The sequence below is a fragment of the Rousettus aegyptiacus genome, unplaced genomic scaffold, assembly GCF_014176215.1.
Source record: "Rousettus aegyptiacus isolate mRouAeg1 unplaced genomic scaffold, mRouAeg1.p scaffold_m13_p_11, whole genome shotgun sequence".
Lineage (NCBI taxonomy): Eukaryota > Metazoa > Chordata > Mammalia > Chiroptera > Pteropodidae > Rousettus > Rousettus aegyptiacus.
Window position 1 is genome coordinate 14,083,110 of NW_023416286.1, and position 21,368 is coordinate 14,104,477.

The 21,368-nt window shown below is 38.2% G+C and overlaps 1 protein-coding gene across 3 annotated transcripts in view; it reads left to right on the forward strand.

Annotated features, from left to right (window-relative positions):
* Positions 1–21,368, forward strand: part of RUBCNL (rubicon like autophagy enhancer) — an 87,770-nt gene that overhangs the window by 8,225 nt on the left and 58,177 nt on the right. For all 3 annotated transcript variants that reach the window (XM_016123596.2, XM_016123591.2, XM_016123603.2), the window contains exons 3-9: positions 2,977–3,590; positions 6,313–6,395; positions 6,873–7,077; positions 11,546–11,606; positions 12,159–12,291; positions 14,807–14,952; positions 15,944–16,008. In XM_016123596.2, coding sequence (XP_015979082.2) covers positions 3,071–3,590; positions 6,313–6,395; positions 6,873–7,077; positions 11,546–11,606; positions 12,159–12,291; positions 14,807–14,952; positions 15,944–16,008 — 1,213 coding nt within the window. In that variant the 5' untranslated portion in view covers positions 2,977–3,070. The remainder of the gene's footprint in view (positions 1–2,976; positions 3,591–6,312; positions 6,396–6,872; positions 7,078–11,545; positions 11,607–12,158; positions 12,292–14,806; positions 14,953–15,943; positions 16,009–21,368) is intronic.

Below are 21,368 nucleotides of genomic sequence, written 5' to 3' on the forward strand. Positions count from 1 at the left end.
TATAGAGGTAATATTGGATCATGCCTTGCTTAGTCGCCTGCCCCTTTTAAAAAGGTTGCATCTTTCCAGCCAATACCGTGGCTGTAGTGGCCCTAGGAAGCAGTCATTCTCCATGGGACCACTGACTGATGGGCAAGGACGTCCCTAGAATGAATGACTTGGCAGGGGAGTTCTGCAGTCTCTTCTTGTCCGTAGGACTTTTGCTCAAAGTCCTTGTTTGAAGGTTTGTGTTTTTCATATGATTTGAAAAACATCTGTCATCTTCTCACACCACAAAAACAGATATGACATGGAAATAGGTTAGCATGCGCTATGGATGCAGAACTAAAATTAATACTAATAAGAGAGAAGATCTGGCAAATGAAAGCCAACAAAAAGCAATTTGTTCATTGCTGTATATTTTTTAATAATGAAAAACTAAAATTAACTTTCTATCAATAGGAATCTGGGTAAGTAAATTATGATACACTTATCACTATAGAAAGTGGTAAGACAGTTAAGAAGAATGATATGATATATACCCTCAGGACATATTATCGAGAGTAAAAGAAGGTAGGTTATAGAATATGTCCAGTATAATCCCATGTGTGTGTATAGAAAACAAAGCATATCTTCAATCTGACATATGTACATTAATTCATAAAAAAAGACTTGGAAGGAATAAAATGGTTAGCAATGTTATTTCTAGGAATGAAGTAGGGTTGTTGGATGATGCAATAAGAGTGCTTCACTTTTTACTCTAGGCTCCTGTGTTTTTGTCATTTTATAAAAACATAGTCATGGTTTCCTTTGTAATTATAACACCCAAAATTATTGGAGAGGAAAAAGATGTGTGGCAAAGAGAAATTGGGGTGTAAGGTGAGATTTGCAGTCAGGAAAAGGAAGATGAACACTTCAGGGTAGCAAGTTTTGCCAGTTGCCATCGTATTTTGTGAATAGTGATTTGAAGGCTGCCCAGAGTTTTCAGGATGACATATATACATATCTATATCACTCCAAAAGGTATGAGCTAGAGTGGAAAGCCCCAAATCAAGAAAACCCAAGGATTTTTCATAGAATTTTCACATGTATCTTCTTTTGGTCTATTTGTAAGCATTGGATGAGAATATTTTCATATCTTTAGGAAAAATGGATTTAGTTCTATCCTTGTATGAATAATGCTGCTACAGTAATAGAGCAGTTATAGCTACCGTGGAAGTTATTTCTCTAGCTCATGATTTTATTTCTACTTTGTTGGATTTGTTCATTTAGTCTATAACTTTTATTGAGCCCCTGTATGCCACTCTGTGACCTTGCCAAGGACAAGGCCCCTGCTCTCATGAAGCTTATAGTCAGGGAGATGGAGGGGAATGACAGTAAGGAGCCAAAAAAAAAATCAGGAAGTGATGTGATATGGAGTAACTAGGGAACCACTTTAAGAGAAGTAGTTAGGCAAGACTTCCTGAGGAAGTAATTCATAAACCAAGGCCAGCAATAAGATAGAAAGGAGCCAGATGTGTGATCATTCCAGGCAGGAGGACTAGAACAGCACCATTAGGGTGTGCAAAAGCTGGTAGGACTCAAAAGCTTGCTGCATTGTTAAGACAAAGAAAAGTAAGAGAAGTCTGCAAGGTAGGAACATGTCATGTGGTAAGAACAAGGTAAGAACTTTGGATTTTATTCTAGATTTGATGGGACTCTATCAGAGTAGTACAGGTTGGGAGGGAGTTGATTAGGGGAATCTGACTTAGGTTTATAAAAGATCTCTCTGAATACCTCCTGATTATAACTAGACAAGTAGAAGCAGTGAGACCCATTTGGAAAATAGCAGGAGGTCCAGGTGAGAGAAGATGGTGACTTAGACTTGGGCGGTAGCTATAGTTAAAAACTTGCTAATGGGCTAAAGATAGGGAAAAATAGGATTAGAGATGACTCCTAGATTTGTAGAGTCAGCTACTATAGGCTTGTTTCCTGAGATAAAGAAAACCTGGAAGGAACAGGTTTGGGGTAAATCAGTGTCTTTTTTGGGTATCAGGTAGCCATGCCTCATGGACAGATGTCAAATAGGCAGAGATCCATGTGGGAGCCATCTACATACATAACGATGATATGGAAAGCCCTGGAACAGACTTGACACTCACCTTAACTCCATACCTTTGTACTCCACCCTTCATTTAGGCTAAACTTGCCTAAGCAGACTGTCTCTACCCCTTCACCTTGCTAACCTTGCTTTTGCTGTTGATGGTTGCTTAAGCTTTACAATGTGAAGGACAGCGGGAGAAGAGTACATGTGCTGGGCCTATAATTACAGTGATGAGAGTATTTCTCATTGTGTAGCTCTTGACATTTTAATCATTACCTTATTTACTAAAGCTAAAAACTAAGCTAAAAGTGAGCGGACCATTTTTAAGATAGATTCTAGATTCATACTGTGTTCTTTAGATATTGTAAGCTAATAATAAATTTATATTGTTATTATAACCTAAGTATTGTAAGGTAACATAAGTTACATGAAACAAAGTTTTTAGTACTATTGATTGTCTGCAGTCTCACAGGCCATTTTCTATTTTGTTGAAACACAAACACAAACTAAATAAAAATAAACTATGAAAATGTGTCTTTACTTTCAAATTGTATTCCCATTTTGGGTTTGATGTTTAATTTTATTGGAAGAATGCATGGATGTTTTACATTTTATATGTTTTATTAGCAGTATCCTCATATGACTTTATCCTTATAATAACAATAACCTTCAATTATTTTTATGCTTTGAAAACCCTTTCCTACCCCAATGTCATGTCCCCTATGTTGGCTGCTAGTTTATGGCTGGTTTGTTTGTTTGTGTTATAAATTCAAGAGAATATATTTTGTTGTTTAGGGTGAAGTGCAAACTTTATTTTTTATTTTCGTGGGGTTTTCTTGCCTCCTTAAAGGGATTTGGCGTTAAAAATATGATTGAGCCCTTATTTATCATTGAATGATTCTTGCTCACTGCAGATAAGCTCTCCAGCCCTCCAGCCGACCACATAGTGAGTTCAAGGCCTTAATCTAGTAGAACAACGGAATTTACATCAGCTCTGAGCCTGGAAAGATGGTATCACAGTCTTCGAGCTGGGAGGATTCTCTTGTGGACCCCTGGGAAGGGGGCAGCGAATACTCTGGCAGCATTGATGGTTCACCCAGACTCCTGGACGCTGGCCACCCTGCTTGCCAATCTGACCTCAGGTTCACAAGGCACAAAGCAACCTGGATTAACCCCCAGTGTGTGCAGCAACAGCTGCAGGATTTGCCTGTCCAAATACCAACAGTGGGCAACAGTGGCAGCTACTTTGTGAGGGATGGCGCCTCTCCCTTGGGCCCTTCACCATTGTCTCTTGAATACTCTGTGGTGGAGACAGTATTGTCGAAGGACACTGTGGGTTCCGTGGGAAGCTCAGGTGAAAAGAGCAGCGGCTTTTCTTTTACTTCAACACAAGAGCAGACAGTGCTCCCAGGATCCTCTCCTTGGATGTCTCTGTTTGCACGCTCTAAGATTTTGACGGCTTCCCCACGTTCTGAGGCCGACAGTGCTTGTTTCACACCTTCCCACCTACCAGTTTCTACTGGTGAAGGTAACTTTAGTAGGAGACTTCCTTCATTCCTGTCCACTCACACACTTGCTTTGTCTGTGTCTAAAGGTCTAAAGCCTGTCTTACTGTCATCCTCATAAGAAAAAAAAGGTCGTGAGTTTCCACTTTGACCAGATGCCAGCGCAGTAGCTCATTTAATATTGTTTTAGACCAAACCACCTGCACCATCGTCATAGATGGTGAAATCAAGTATTTCCTTTCTCCTTAGATTGAAGGGAAATGTCATCCTAACTCAGCTTAGCTGATAATTAGTGCCATCTGCCATCTTTGAGCGGATGTGTGCCATCAGGAATTTCCACTCATTGTCTGCAAGGGAGAGCATTGTAAGTGCTCTCACTTTGCTGTGCTGGTGGAAGGTGTTTTCAGACAGAGTGGGCTCTGTTGCACACCAGTACTTACAAGGAAATAAACTCATTTCACCTGTTATATGTACCTGAACAGAGTGTGACTAGAAAAAAGTAAGATTTAAAAAATAGTAACCACAATTCCCCAAAGGATATACAAAACCTTTTTCTTTTTCTTTTTTTAAATTAAAACGAGGACTCCTAGGTCTATGAGGTAATGGGCATATTCCTAAAATACTAGAATACCTGAAAGGAGATAATCCATGCAAAATGCCACTAAAGAGTCAATAAATTAGCTATTGCTCTTAAAATTTGTAGCATGCTTATTTTATTTTTAAATATTCATTGTTATATTCATGCTTCGAGTTAATTTATATTTCTGTTAAAATAGAACAGAATAGTTCTACAATATAACAGAATAGTTCTAGGTCAAATAGTCAATGAAATTTTATCTTTTCTTTTTTTCTTTATTATGGTGACACTGATTAACAGAATCCAATAAGTTTCAAGTGTACAATTCAACAGTAAGTCATATATATATTGCATTGTGTGTTCACCACCTAGAGTTAGATTTCTTTCTGTCACCACATATTTGACCCATTTTACCCCATTTACCTTCCCTCTTCCTCCACCCTCTGGTAACCACTAGTTACTTACTGTCCATATCCATGAGTCTCTGTTTGTTTGTCATGTTGATTTAGTGCTTTTAGATTTATATCCCACATATAAGTGGTATCATATAGTTTTCAACTTTTTCTGTCTGGCTTATTTTGCTTAGCATGATTATTTCGAGGTCCATTCCTTTCATCTCTTCTTATAGCTGAATAATATTCCATTGTATATATGTACCACCTTCATCCTCCCAGGTAAAAAACAGGTATCCCAGCCCCTTTTGTCCAAAGACAGTGATTACCAGCGATCTCTCTAAATACTTTTAAAAACAGCTCGGTCTTTTGGGAGTATTTCTTAAACTTGGTAAGGGAATTCCATGGGATTAAAAAATGAAGTCCTGAGTGATTGGGTTCTTTCTTTCTTTAGTATGGGACAGCAGTGGAGAGAAAGGCATTTGCTACTAGGTCATGGAATTTTCCTATGATTGTTGCATCTCAAGTAACAGCAGCAGGGTTTTCTTTTCTGGATAATGTGGTAGGTAAAGACTACTTTAAGCTGGTAAGCACATCCTGAAGTTGTCAGAAACAATTCCACTCTTCCTTCTTTTGCATAGGGTCTACACATTTACAAAGCACTTTCACATTCTTACCTTCTTTAATCTCCTAATAGATAATTATGCCAATTTAAGAGATGAGGAAATTTTAATACAGTGGCACTGGAACTGGAATCCAGACTCCCATTCTCTGCTTCTTCCTCTATACTCATCCAAAAACTGAGCTTAGGGTTAAATCCAGCCAGCTTCTTGATTTTTACAAATAAAGCTTTGTTTTGTTTATAGCTATAGTGGCAGAACTGAGTAGTTGGGACAGATGCTGTATGGACCTCAGATTCTACAGTATTTACTACCTAGTAGTCTTTTTCAGAAAAAGTTTGCCTACCCCAGATGGCTTCTGAAGCTAAGAGGTCCAAACTTTTCCATGGAACAGTCATTTTCTTCAATATGAGGCAAGGGATTTGAGTGATCTGCTTGTCTCTCTGTCACCTGAGAGTTGTATATAATCATCAAGACATCTGTAGCATTTTGTTCTAATTTAGTAGGTTGGGACAATCAGTTCTATGACTCTCACAAAAATGTTTTACCTTAAATGTTTCAATAAAAATATCATGACAGAAATCATGTGTGTTTTGCTGGTGTTCATTGCCAGTAATGGAATGGCTTAGGGTAGAGAGTGGATAAGTCAGCAGAATATACACTCTGTAGTTTCTTTTTGTTTTTGATTAGAGAAATACAGTTTTAGGTAAGCAATGCTGACATTTTTCAGATATTTTGTTTCTGCAGATAGGAAATTTTGGGTCAACTGCAGTGAGTTAAAGGAGCGATTCCATAATTCTTATGGCCCTGCTTCTAAAGTGTTCCTTCTCACTCTTCTCTCTCTCCTTTAGGTAGTTTCCACGACCCTCTTCTCTTTCTACCTTCTTCGCCTCATTGGTCTTCTCCATCCCAGTGGTTCTTCCATGTCTTCTTTGTTACTCCAATGGCCTCTCACAGAAATGATTATCATTAGGCAATATCTGCAAGTCCTACCACCAAAAAGTCATTCTTCTTTTGACATACTAATTTATTCTAGAATTGTGCTAATTTTCAAAAAATGAAACTTAAAAAGCTACTCACTAGGATTGTTTCGTTTTTTTGTAGATAATCTTTGGACTTCTTTTGCTCCATTTTTAATAACTTGCTATATTGGCAGGTGCTGTTCAATTCAGTGGAAGAAGCATTTCTTTGAATTCCTTCTCACAAGAAACATTCGTGTTCCCTGTTGATATAGAAAAGGTAACTATATCTTCTTTTTCTTTTCTTTTTTAAACCACAGAGTGTTAATCCCTTAGATAGTGCTGTTCTGATTTAAAATTGGAAATTTCACTTGATAAGGCATGGCAAATAGGTTTCATTTCAGCATTTGATTGGTAGAGGCTGCCGGAAGCCCCAAGCTGAGTAGGGTTCTGAGGCAATGTCAGTGCTCAGCTGGAAAGTCTGCGATGACTGATGAGTGATGTCAATCATTGAGCCACCACCAACCTAAGGTTTTATATCACGAGCAGTTCAGCTTGAGTTTTCTGTTGATTATAGTGGTGACTCTGGAAGATATGAGCTATGCTTTATATAATGACATATGATAATTCAGTTAAATGAACACTTATGCATTAACTCCACTTAAATAAAGCTTCTCAATTTTTTAATCTTATACTTCTCAGTGGAAAAAAAAGTTGATTTTGCTTGTATTTTAACTGATAATTTTATTATCTGCAGGAAAATGCCCACTTTTATGCTTCAGATATGATTATATCGGTAATGGAGAACATGAAGTGTGACATCCTGAGTCAACAGCACATGGAGAGCTGGAGTACAGAAGAAGCCAATGGGTCACTTGGGAAGAATCAAGCTGACTCCAAAATGACTTTTTATAACATAAAGCAAGAATCTGGGTCTTCTACTTCTTCAGACAGTGGCTATGGTGAGGCAAATATGAGAAAGCTTTATGCCATATTCTCCTCATACATCTTTAAACCCTTCATCTAAGACTTCTTGAGTAACTATCATCCTCACCATTTCTCCCGTTGGGGCTTAGCATTGGTTAGCATGCTCCACTTGGTGGTTAAATTGTTTTTTTTTTTTTGTCGTTGTTGTTTTTCTTGGACTTCGTCCTTCTTTTCCGTCTGGCAGTGGCTGAAGTTTTCCCTCCTCCTTTGTTTTCTGTCACATGGTATTCTCCTAGCTCTTCTTCTTTTTCCAAGCACTCCTCTTTCATTCATTCCAAAAACAAGGAGCCTGTAAGGGGTGCTGTGTGCTGGGAATCAACAGGCAACAAGATGTGCTCCTTCTCTCTGGGGGCATCAAGGGCTGGGGCCAAGGGTGAGGAAGCTGTGTGGGCTCACTTTGGTAACAGAGGCAGGGACCCAGAGCAGCTCGCCCCCTTCTGGGATCCAGGGACTCCTTCAAGCCTATGGACCATCAAGCCTTTTGAGGTACCTAAGCTGAGCACTGAAGTTAGGGCTTGTCATTTTCTTAGCATTTTCTAAATGTGAGTCTTGCTTCAGTCCTAGATTCTTTTTTTCTTCTATATTCACTTTCTGGAGATTTTATCCACTGCAACATCTTTTCATTATTCCTGCTCTGTTGACATCTCTCAAATCTGTTTTAAATCCTGCCCTTCTCTTTTAAGTGCTTGCTCCATGTGGCAGGGACCTGTGGACCATGTCCACCTGAATGGCCCCCAGAATCTCTAACTTAACATGTCTTCACTATCACTCCAGCACAAGCTCCTTTCTTAAAAAAAAAAAAAAAGATTAAAATCTAATGCTTGCTTTTCCTTTTCACTTCTTTTACTTAGTATCTTAATCAACACCCTTTCAGTCAGGAGGGAAGAACTCACTCTCTGTGGTACATATGTAGCACAATACCAGGCACAAAATAGGTGTACAATAAATAGTTGTTGAATGCACCACCTGGCTCAAATTAAAAGGAATTTTTTTAATGATATAGAGCATCCTCATTTAACCCAGTGGTGGGAAATATAAAACTGACCAGTATTAAGGCAACTCTGGCATCTGTGTTTTCTGGAGCTTCATGGCCTCTCATCAACTTCTCTTTGTGCAATTGCTTCATTCTCTTTTTTCCCACAGCAAGACTTCTACCCCTCTCAATCTGGTTTCAACTCTGCCCTCTCCCTGATTTCTGAGCCAGGGCCTCACAGCTTAACCTAGTCTTTCAGGATCCCAAGTCCAGGTTCCCAGAGCACCTGCTGGGGCTTGCTTTAATTAGGTGTCCACAGCTGGTCAGGCAACTGTAGGCTTGGGACCCAGGGGGTACAATATGGACCATCAAGCCTTTTGAGGCCACCAGTAGGGGGAAAAGTTATGTGGCTGGAAAAGCAGTGATTCAAATTTCAGCCCACTGAACTCTGTTTTGATTCTTTCTTCTTCCCTGTGTCCCTGTCCCTCTTCCTGTTTCTAGTTAATGAACATATTGGTCTTGACCTTTCAGAGATAGCAACATCCTCTCCATCTGTTCCCTATCCATGCCTTTACGTGGACCACTGCAACAGACTTCTGTAAGAACTGCATTTATTACCTTCCTACATATCTGCTGCCTTTAATTTTTTCTCTTTGCTTTCAGCCTCTTTTAGTTCATTGATCATACACACCTATGTTTCTAGAACAAAACTTTTAGTCCTTTAAAATGCCCTGTTGAGTTTATCCTGAGTTTTTTTTAGCTTTGTGGGATCCAGCTTCTTCCTATCTTCCCAGCAGGCATCTCCTGCCATTTTTTAGTGTTGTGCCACAGGCTTCAGTATACTTGCTGGCAGACATTTCTCCTAAGCTCCTGCCTCCCTCTCTTTACTTTAGCTAGGCTCTCCTAGAACACATTAGTTTCTTCATCCTTCCAATTCTTCAGAAGCAGCCTCTTGCCACCGGCACTGTGACATGCTTCCTGATTTGTCTTACAGGTCACAGGTACCATTCATGTGGAATGAAATATAAGTTGTGTTCCAGGATGCTCTACGTGCATGGCTCCCCTTGGAGTTGTGTGATGTGGAGTTCTGCCTCTGAACTACTTAAAGCCTATGCACTCAACTGTGTGTTCTTGTTGTCAAGTGTGTCAGTGTCTCAGTTCCTAAAATTCTTTGATAGATGAGAATTTATCATATTTGTATTTGCATTCAGCATAGTACCTTGCCTGAAATAGATATTTTGTAAATATTTGTTGAATGGTTGAATGGATATTAATGTTTAGCTGAAATTTTTAAAAATATGAATGTTAAACAAGTTTAAAAATATTTCTACCACCCAAATAAAATATTTACCTTTATTAAGTATCACTCTTATGACATTTATGGTGATAGATGCTCCTCTACGAGGTAGGTTAGTGTTCTTCAAATTTCAGGTTGGTCATGAGAGCATTAAATTAAAAGAAAAAGAATAGAAAGTGTCAGTGTGCTCCTTATTTAGGGTGAGCAATACTTCTGGAACTTTTAAATTTTTTATAAGTTCCAAAGGAAACTATGTTACTGTGGGTCATGGTCAAAAGCGTGTGAGAAATGCAGAGGTTGGTGAAATTGCCCCCATTTTATCTGTGAGGAAACCTAAATTGAGGTGTCAATCATCTCTGCTCACCCAGCTGGGCTAGACAGTGTGGTGCCAAGCCCATTCTCAGAACCTCTCAGTAACCTATAGGCTCAAATATTTCCCTAAACAGCTGTATTCCTGTCTATGTTTATTCAAGTATATTCAGTTTCATAGTAATTATTACTCATATTAATGTAATTACACCAATAATATGATTATAAAGACACTATTTAATATCTAGTTTTTCACGTTACATGTTTCATATTTTTCAATAATGGTATTTCTTGAGTTAATAGAGTGATTTACAAAATCAACTCCCTACTATTTGGCATTTAAGTAGCCTTCATTATTTTAATATTTTAAATAGACTGCAAATAGCCCATTTGTGATCAAAGCCTTTCTTTTCCATTATTTTTTTTAAATGACATTCTTAGGATAATCCCCCAGACTGATATTAAGGAAAAGTATGAACATGTTTGTATTAGTTTCCTAGGACTGCTGTAACAAAATGTCACAAACTGGGTAGGTGGCATAAAACAATGGAAATTAGTCCTCTCACAGTTGTGGAGGCCAGAAGTGAGAAATGAAGTTGTGGGAAAGTTTGGTTTCTTCTGGAAGCTCTGAGGAAGAGTCTGTTCCATGCCTCTCTCCCAGCTTCTGGGGATTGTTGGCAACCCTTGATGTTCCTGGGCTTCTGAACACATCGGTTCCAATCGCTGCCTCCACCTTCACATGGCACTCTCTCTATAGATCTGAGTGTGTTCAAATTTCCCTCTTATGACACCAGTATTTAGGGCTCACCCTAATCCTGCGTGACCTCACCTTAATTTGACTACATCTGCAAAGACTCTATTTCAAAATAACGTCACATTCACAGTTTCTAGGTAGACATGATTTTTTGAGGGGGTGGGAGGTGGACAGGGGAAGCACTGTTGAACCTAGTACAGTGTTTATCTTGCTTATATTCTTTGCCTCACCGTGAAGGTGAGATTGTTGTTCTACCTTCTTTCATTTTCAAAACTTTGTATTATGAAAATTCTCAAACATATATAAAGGTAGTCAGATTACTCTTATGAACCCACATATACTTATCAGTCTGTTTCTCTTAGTGAATATAAGAACAACACAAAAATAGCTCCTTGTATTTTTTAATTATTAAAGCTGAATTTTTAAATATTTTTGAAGTAATCTTTTAGCTCTTTTTATCCCCAATTTCTCTATATTTGGGTGTTGAAGGTTATGTTCTTTTCTTCTTCTTTTTGGTGAAACCCCTTTCCTTTTTCTAGGTTGTGCTGTGTTATAGGTTAGCCCAGTTAAAACACCTACGTGCTGTGATGTGGTGAAAGAGGTCTGCAAATGTGATTTTGATGACTTTGTTACTATAGATAAGATTTGGAAACTCATTAGATATAACCAGCTACCTCACTCCTGTCCCCTCCACATATTGATGTGCATCGCAAGTAATACCACATTATAATAGCGTTCAGAGAAACTTCTCCCAAAATCAGATTATATCCCTGACATAAAAAAAGTCATTTTCCAAATGTCTTGATAGTGAATCTCTCATCCCACTTGCAGATATTAACGCAAAAGCAGCTATTTATTATGGTCCGATATCTGTTTGGCCTCTCAATTATATTTTGGAGAAATTTCAGATGAATATATTTTAAAATCTCATCTTTGGTCATTAGTTATAGTCTAATAATAGAAACCCAAAAGAACCTGAAGTATATGGAGATACTGAAAGTTGGTTCTTTCTGAAGTGTAGGGAGCGATTTTCATGTTCTTATAAAATTGACTGTGATTAAGTAAAACATATTTAAAGACATCTCTACTCCTTCTTTTATTTTCTCACAGAACTTGGAGAGTTTAGCAATACCACGGAAACCTGTAGATGTACCTGCAGCTCCTCTAAGAGGTATCTCTTTTTAATGTCCACTTGCACACAGGCCCCTTGGTCATCACCTCTGAAGCACTGTGAACTCTGGGCCTCTGACAGATCGAGTTTAGCCAGTTCCAATGACGAGGATTACTACACAGAAATGAAACAATTATCACTCAAATTTCTACAGCGTTTCTAAAGTGTTTAAGACTTTTATATACATTCTCATTTAATCCTCATGAATAGGCCAGACAGAGTATTTTAAAACCCCATTTTATAGATGTAGAAAATGAGATTCGGATGGAATGTGCCTCAGGACACAGTGCTATTAAATAACAGGTAGAACTAGTGTTCTTTTCACCATACCTCCCAGTCTTCATACCCTCAATAAATAAAAGCTGCTCTGTTGAGCATGGAGGAATTATAATGAATAAGATAACTATTGCTACATGGTTGATGTATGGCCTCTTATATGATGCCTCCTCTGACTTCTTTGGAGAGGGAAGAATAATTGAAAACCTAAAGAAGACCCTTAACTTACTTCTTATGAATAAAGTTTTCATTTTTTTTACATTTTTTACATTTCAGTATCATTTATGAGCCAAACTTCAATTCTGCTGAGCTAATAGCCAAAGAATTATACAAAGTATTCCAGAAGTGCTGGATGTTGTCACAAGTTAATTATCAACTGGCTGGTTCCCTGAATGCATCTGGCTCAATAGTAAGTATCAAAATAAGTTGATCGTGAATTGTAAGTTCCTAAATTCTCATTTTGCATGCTGTTCACTTCAGACATGTATGTGTTTCCTAGTGTGTCACTGGGTGTTGGGGAAGGACTCAAAAGGAAGGATGAATCTGACATTTATTGATGATTATTATAAACCAGGGACTATGCTCAACAATTCACATTTTAATCCTTATAAATATCCTATTAGGTAGATGCTATTTTTATTTTAAAGTGTTAGTTCCAGACCTTCAGCAAGGCTTGTCAGTGGTAGAGCAGGCATTGTGCCTCAGGCAACCTGATTTGAATGTCCAGGCTGCTTCCACGTAGAACACTCTGCCCTCTGACAGCATGCGGCCTGTGGTGGGAAGAAAATTTTGTGGCAAAGGCTAAAATAAGGGCAGCCAAAAAACATTCTGAAAATGTAGGGGAAGCCAAGGGCAGTTGGAGCAAAAGGGACATGGAGGTGTATGGGTTGTATATTGAGCTGAGTGATTTGGTGTGGTTGGATAACATGTGTTTTGTGTATCTATGTGTATGTGACCTGCACCTCCCACTCCCCTACTGGGGTACAAATCCTCATTCCCACGTGGATAGCCAGCTTTAGGCTTGATCCATCTTCTACCTCAAAACATGCCTTTAATAAATACTTCTCGTAATTGTCACTGAGTGGAAATTCATTTCTTTATCAGTGGTAAAGGCTGAGACTTGTGTGTTACCTACCTCAACAATAAGTTTTTTGGTGCCGTGACTTGGACAGCGACTGTAGAGGGCCCGTTTACAGTCATGGCTAGACTGAGCACCCGGAAAGGTGATGTCTGTGTTCCCTAACTTCAGGAAAGATAAGAGAGTCTCCAGCCAAGACTGGTGAAGCTTGGCTTGCTTACCGAGAAAAAAGAAAAAAGCATCTTGAGTCCACAGTACCAAAAAACTTACCGTTGTGGAGATCAGAGTTCTGGTAATACACAGGTCTCAGCTCTTATCACTAATAAAGAAATGAATTTCCACTCAGTGACAGTTATAGGAAGTATTATTTATTTAAGGCACATTTTGAGGTAGACGAGTGGAGCCTAAAACCACCTAACCACAGGAAATGAGGACACATACCCATGGGGGAACAAGTTGCAGCCAGGGAAGACAGAGAGCTGTAACCCCCAAGGGAGGATGGGAAGTGGGGGGAGGAGGATGTCTGTGTTATATTAGGGCCAAAATGTGAGGTCACAAAGACATTCTTAGGTGATTGGCGAGTGAGCCCCTTTTTGATTGACACTTGGCTGCTATATAACACTTTGCCTAGTGCGCATGCACTTACCCAGAATTCACTCTATTATAATTAGATTCATGAACTTACAGGCATAGTCTGGTATTATTATATTGATATAATGAGGTTGAGATTGTGGGCAGGTTAGGGTAGTACGTTCTGCTCAAACGTCTGTAGCTGGATTAAACAAGCTATAGTTTATGGCCCTCCTCTCTCTTATTTCTTGGAATGCAGGAGGGATTCTTTAATTACCTATAAGGTATTTTATGGGCGGTCTCTAGGCTGGGGCCTCCATTCCTTTGTTTCCCCTGTCTCTCTGGTCTGACTAGCTACCTAACAGGTGTGGTGGGCAGAGAAGAGGGTCATGATCTTCCTGGGAAATAAGGCTTGAATGATAGTGGCCCAGTTATGGAGCCTGTAAAATGTTAATCTGAGGAGTTTGTATTTTTAAATGCTAATAGGCAAGTTTGATAGTTCGGAGGAGAGCTAAGCTGAGTAATGGTTTTTAGCCCATTTCTGGGTTGCCAGAGAATACTGTGGCGCTTGCAGCTGTAGTGTTTACCCTAAGATAACTTGTGGATTACAGTTCTAACCTTACCCCTAAGTTTGCCATGAAATATTTTGCTTTTATTCTTATTTTTGCATTGCTTTAGTATATCAATAGTCTTTGGAAACCAATGATATTCTATTTATAGCATTCTGTTTTTAGTAGTAGTATTTCTATTTACAAAATATAGTGATTCTCAGTCGTGGAACATGTCAAATCCCAGAAAACGAAGCATTCCTTATGTGTCATGTTAAGTGAATGCCTGCAGCAAGCCGCACTTTTCTAAACGGGAAATGGTTTAAAGAGCTATTTCTGGGGAAGTCTGACAACCACAAGGCTTCTTCTTATTGGCAGCATCTGCCAGCCTATTGACTAAGAAGGGTAAGGTTTCTGCTATGCATAAAAGCATTCCAGGTCACAGTGATCTACTTACAGTAATTCTGAAGTCTGGAAACAATGACATACCAAAAAAACCTAAGGAACTAAGAAAAGTTATCTCAGCTGGGTGGTATTTTGAGCAATTTTTCTGCATATGGCTTTAGATCCGTGAAGGGTTCTTGCCATGTCCTTTAGTTCAGTTGAAAGTAGTTTCCATTTTTCATGGTAAATTTTAATGTTGGAAACACATTTGAATGCTTTTTAAATTTCAGTACCTGAAATATACTTGTTTAACTTGTTCCTAAATCCCCTTTTGTGTTATGCAGGTTGTAAGTGAAGAGAGTGTCCAAAAAGACTTTGAATCCAGTGTGGATAAAGTAGAAGAAATTGAATTTAAGCCAAAGATCAGAGGGATGGAAGACTGGGCACCCCCTAGATTTCAAGTCATATTTAATGTTCATCCACCACTGAAGTAAGTCTGGGTAGTTGCTTGGGGCTCCAATCCAATTAAAACAAGTTGTTAGGGTTCCCACCTGATTCTTTGTGGAAGTATGTGAAAGAAAAAAAGTACACTGAGGAACAAAGGAAAATTTGTTTTAGGAAAAGGAAAGTTGGGCATATTTTTCTGAGTTAGCTTTCTTGGCACCTTGTTTTGACAAGTTGAGAATTTATCCTTAAGTACAAATATTATATAGCAACTGAAAATTAAATAGACTTAAAGAGGATTTTTTTAAGTGGCTAATATTGAATCTGAAAAAAAATTATCTATGATAATTTTAAAAAACAAGACTACTTTATTTTTTATTGAAATGTGAAATAAAAATCAATGGATAAATTGTAAAGGAATATAATCCTAAGGAGAGCTCCTGTAGTTAAAAGGCACATGATGTTTTTATCATGACCATTTTTGCTGACCCTAAACTATAACAGAATTTTACAACTTTCTTTGTATTTCTAAATCAATGTGAAATTGTGGCACCAACAGTTCAATGGAAAACACTTCACTGGACTGTCTCTCACTGGAAGTGTTGTATAGTTTTGTCTTACATTATCTCTTATTCATCTAAATTTCTTTGGATCCATTTGGGAACTTCCCAGTGCATCACCTTTTGTTATCTCATCTACCCAAACTTTTTCTCTCTGCATTACCCATTTCTAGTTCTCTCTGGAGAGAAGATCCTGTTCACGGGCAGTGAGAAGTGAGAAGTCTTTCAAGATCCCTGGTGGAAGTGTTATTTCTGATACTGACTTCTGCTTTGGTTGTGGCAGGGGCTATTAAAAGACCCAGAGACTCCAACTAGAAAACTCTATTGAATAATTCTATTTCTTTCTCAAATGAAAAATGACATTAATTTGGCCCCAAGTCAAGAAAAGAATTATGGTGTCAATTTAATCAGTGGGGGAAAAAAAAATGCTCCACTGGACTTTTCTGAAATTTAACTGTTATTGTTTTTTGTACTCAGGAGGGATCTTGTGGTAGCAGCCCAGAATTTTTTCTGTGCTGGCTGTGGAACTCCAATAGAACCTAGTAAGTATGGAAAAGGACTGCCTGCTTATTATACAATGACAGGGCAGAGGAGTAACAAAGCTGGGCAGCACTTTGATTGTGTGAGAGGTGTCTTTGATGAGAAGTTAGTAGAAGAGCTTCATTACATTGCCCTCTTTTTCATGAAGAGGCCATCATGACCGTTAGTGCTATGTGGCTAGCCTCTCAGTCTCATCTCCTAGTTGCCTCCCCATTGGGCACTCAACTCTAGCCCCATGGCCTTCCTGCTGGTCCTTGAAGGTGGCAGGCTCACTCCCAACTAAGATTTGCATTTGTGGTTTTCTCCTCCTGGAATTCCCTCACACCAAGCCTGGTTCCCTTATGTCTTCACATTTCACTAAAAAGTTATGAGATTTTTCCTGGCTGCCCTTTTGAAAATGTCCACCTTGCCACAAACATACACATGTATGCATCATATTACCTTACTTCTTATTTTTCATCCTAACACTTTTAGGTTTTACTGGTTTTATTGTCTGTCTTCCTCACTAGATTCTAAGTTCCATGAGGGCAAATGTAATTTATTCACTGCTTTATCCTCTGCTCCTACAAGGGTACCTGGCACACAATTGATCCTCAAAAGATAAATTTGTTGAATGACTAAATGGCTTACCAAGGAGCTGGCCAAACCCTTCTGACAGGGTTTGGGGTAGTGACCTGAGGGGATCATTCCTGGGCCCACTGAAGCATAAGCTATCAGGCTTATCCCAGTCATAAATGCAAGTTGCCCACTTGGGACTGGGAATCACTTGTTTTGCTGTGAGAGTGCCCATAGGTCTGACCTGGGGAAGACCAGGAGGAGGAGATTCGCTGGAAAGGGTTCCCTTGGCCTTTGTAGGCAGTCTTGGAGGAAAGAGATTCTGAGGACCTCCACTTCAAGAAATCAACATACAAAGCAGAAGTCTATCTGGGCTTCCTTCAAGCAGTTGATGATAATGCCTGCCATGTACCACAGCTGTAACTAATTTTATTTAAATAATTCATCTTCCCAGCTAGTTTAGTAGGGACCATGTCTGTTTGATTAACCACTATATTCTGGTGCCTCAGTAAATATTGAATGCACAGTCAGAAACCATGAACACATTCCACTAACTTTTTAAGTACTTCCCTAAGTTTTTCAGATATGGAGATGTGTGCCTGCACTATTGATAAAATCATGGATCCTTCCCTCATGGAGCTTGCTTACAGGAAGGTATAATCATCAGCCAAGTAAATAACAAGGATGATGCATGCAACAAAAGAGAAAAGTCAACTTGTGCTATGTGATTTACTGCAAGAGAACTTAATCTGGGCTTGGAGGACTGGGAGTAAGAAGTTTTGTAAGGAAGTGATTATCCACAGAAGAGTGTGTATGTGTGTGGGGGCGGGGGTGGTGAGATGGAGAGGAGTCACCATGTGCAAAGGGTCTGAGGCTATTGCAAAGAAATCCCGTGTGACTGGAGAGGAAGAATGAGAGGAGAAAATCTCCTGTAGAGGTAGGCAGAGCGTATATTATGGAAGCATTATCAACCATTTAAATAATTTTTGGACTTTTCCTGTGAAATTTCTATAGTCCTTAGGATAATTATTAAAAATTATTTATTTTGAGATCATTTTAGACTTATAGAAGAGCTGCAAAAATAGTATAGACATCCTGTATACCCTTTACTCAGCTTCCCCTAATGTTAACATAATAATTACAGTTTAATTATTAAAACTGAGAAATTAACATTGGTACAATCCTGTTAACTAACTATAGACTTTATTCAGATTTAGCTAATGACCTTGATCTGTTTCAGGGTCCAATCCAGAATTCCACGCTGAATTTAATTTTCATGTCTCCTTAGTGTCCTTAGTTTTCTCCAGTCTCACACACACCAAGACACATGAAAAGTGAACAGCAGACAACATTTTACCCTTTAATACTTCAGCATGTCCTAACAATAAGGTTTATAAACAGTTATCACACCAAACAAAATAACAATTCTTTAATATTATCTAATACTAGTTCATATTTGTTGTCTTAAGATGTCTTTTATAGCTAAATTTTCCATCTAGGTTCCAACCAAATTGCATCCATTGCATTTATTTATTTCTCTTTAGTCAGCTTTATTCTAGAACTGCACTATCCAGTATAATAGCCACTATCCCATGTGCTACTTAAAATTAAATTTAAATTCATTGAAATTAAAAATCCAGTTTTTCAGTGATGCTAGCTACATTTCAAGTGCTCGATAGCCACATGTGGCTAGTAGCTACTGTATTTGACAGCACAGATATAGAACATTTTCATCCTCACAAAAAGTTGTTGGACAGCTCTGTTCTAGAATTATTGCCTCTTATTTTCTTTTCTATGACATTGACTTTTCCTAAAATGAAAAGAATTGTGTTTTAGAGCGGAGTTTCTTAGCCTCAGTATGATTAACTTTGTTGTGGGAAGCTGTCCTGTGCATAGCAGGATATTTAACAGCATCACTAGATGTCACTAGCAGCTCCCCATTGTGACAACCAAAAACATCTCTAGACATTTCCAAATGTCCCTTGGGGTAAAAAATCACTCCTGCTCGAGAACCACTGGTCTAGGGTGCTTTGTTTTGTTTTGTTTTAATTAAAGGAATGAGGAAATCGAAAGAGATGGACATAATTTATTCTGTATTAATAATACAATGCTTAGTATAATATTCAATGAAATTTGATAAGTGAGTAACTGGATGTTAAAATGTTAGGATTTTAAATGTTAGGGAAAAATGAATTATATCAGAAAATTTATAGGCCTTTTCTGTTCTCCTTTCTCTTCCCATCTTGCTAAGTTTGATCAGTACAGGAACCAGGGTGTACCTCCCTTTTTGCCCATTTAATATAAAATGTATCAAGGCTCTATCATTAGCAAAATAATACTTCTTATCTACCACATCTGAGATCTTAATCCAGAGTGGGAAATAGATGCAATACAATAGACTTTTCAAAATTTCAAATTTGAGAGTTCAGACATAATTACCAGGTACTTAATAAGTTCTAAACAAATAATTTGTCAACCCTAGAGACAGGTCACATAATTAATTCAGTTGCATAATACCGTATGTATGTATGCACTTGCACTTAACTCTCATTATTCACAAATTCCATATTTGTGAATCCACTTGCTCCCTAAAATTTATTCGTAACTACAAAATCTACACTCACCGTGTTTTCATAGTCTTTTCACAGATATGCACAAAATACTGAAAAATTAGTCACCTGAAATTTGAGTTGCTCGATACCTGCATTTCCATCTGAAATTGAACAAAGCCATACTCTGCCTTCTTTGAGCTCATAGAGTAAACAAATCTTTTTAACAGTCTATTTAGTGCCTTTTTTAAAAAACAAAACAAAACCTTTTGTTGGTGATTTCCCTGTTTAAAAGGGCATCAAGCATACCTCTGGAGTGCTGTCTAGGGTTCCTGAACACAAGAAGGCTGTGATGCACCTTACGGAGAAACTATGTGCATTGGATCAACTGCCTTCAGACATGAGTGATAGTGTTGTTGGCCCTAAATTCAATGATAAGAATCAACAAAATGTATTGAATACCATGTCTTTAAACAGAAAACATAGATAAAACAAGGTTGTGTATTGATCAATTGATGAAAATGTTTTGAGAGACTCACAGGAACCCAACTCTGTATTTCCCCAGGAGCAATGCTTCAGTATTCACTTAATTCAGTGTTCGTGGCAACTTTATAGAACAGTGACTACTACAGATAGTAAGAATCAACTGTATTTTTGTTTGTATTTAAAACTCAACTCTGAGTGTGACCTAGGTTTCAGAATAATTTGTTGCGAGTGCATTAGCTCCTTGCCTTTCTCCTCCATTGAATGCAGCAGAGGGGGAGTGGGATATGATGGCTAAAAGTTGGAGCTTCCTCAGTCCAGACTTGGGTTGGAATTCTGCTTGCCTGCTTACTTTTTGTGTGCCTCTGGCATGTGATTTAACCTCCTGTCTTGTGCTTTTATCAGTGAAATGGTGTAAGTAATAGTCCTGACCTCATACAGTTTGAGCACAGAATGATATAGCATATGTAAGATATGTAATCAGTGAGTAACACAGATCAAGTGTTCAATAAAGTCTTGTTCTTATGGTCACTCAGACCTTATTTATTCGTAAAATAGTTATAGGGAAATTATATTTAGAATCTACAGTGTGCTGGATACTGTGGTAGCTGCTTTGCTGTCATTATTTCATTTAATTCTCATATCATGTGTCAGCTAATTTGAGCCAAATGATGAATGATAAATATGAACTTCAGCTCATGTTAGATTTACCCTAGATTTAACTGAATTGTTTTTTTCTTTCTTTACCTGGGTAATAGGTAACCAGGTATTTGTTGCATTAGTCTCTATATCTTTTGCTTGTCAATATATTTTGTTGTAGATGTTTCCAAAAGCAACACATGTTCATTTTGGCAAATTAAAAAATGCAAAGAGCAAAATTCCTTTCCTTTACCCTCCAGAATTATTGGCTGTCGACTTTTTTGTAGGGGTCCTTTTAGACTGTATATATTTTTTTTAAAAAAATTCAAAATCACACGATACATACCTGTTACTATATGTCCACTGCCTATGCTCTCCATATATTTTATTGGCTCTGGCATTTCACTGTTGAGTGCACCACACTTATTTAACCAGTTGCTTCTTAATAAATATTTAGGTTACTCCCTGCCCTTTCATCATAAATGTACTGTGATGAACATCTTTCTGTATCTCCGTGTGCACGTGTTAGCATTTCTGTCTGATGTCACAGCATTAGGATTCATGCTGCTTAGTTAAGCATTGAAGCATATCATGAAAGCGTTCCCCTCAGAGATAACTCTCCTGTCAGCATTGTGAGTGAGTGCCCGCCCCTCTACACCTCACCAGCTCTGGATCCTCTAAATGTGTGACAATCTGCAGCAAAACCAACTATTTCACTCTTTTAATATGCATGTCTTTGTTATCGAGATGGAGTATTTTTCACATCTTTACTGCTTATGTGTATTTCTTCATTCTATGTATTGCCTATTCTTATCCTTTGTACATTTTTGTATTTTTTTTCTCACTGATTTATCCAGAAATTCTTTTGGGTGCTACTTGTAACAGTGTATATATGGTGCTTTACAATTTACAAAGCACTTTTCATATGTATGATATCCTGTAATACAGTTTGTAGTTGCCTCTGTGGCTTCAGGACAGTTAGCATGAAGAGATTCTAACTTGCCTTTGCCTTCCTGCCAGTGAGAGGCGGAGTCCTGATTCCCGCTAGATGTCCCCAAATCTCATGCTCTTTTGGCTACACCACAGTTTACAATGCCCATTTCCCAAATCTAGCCGTACTTTGTACAAGTTCTATT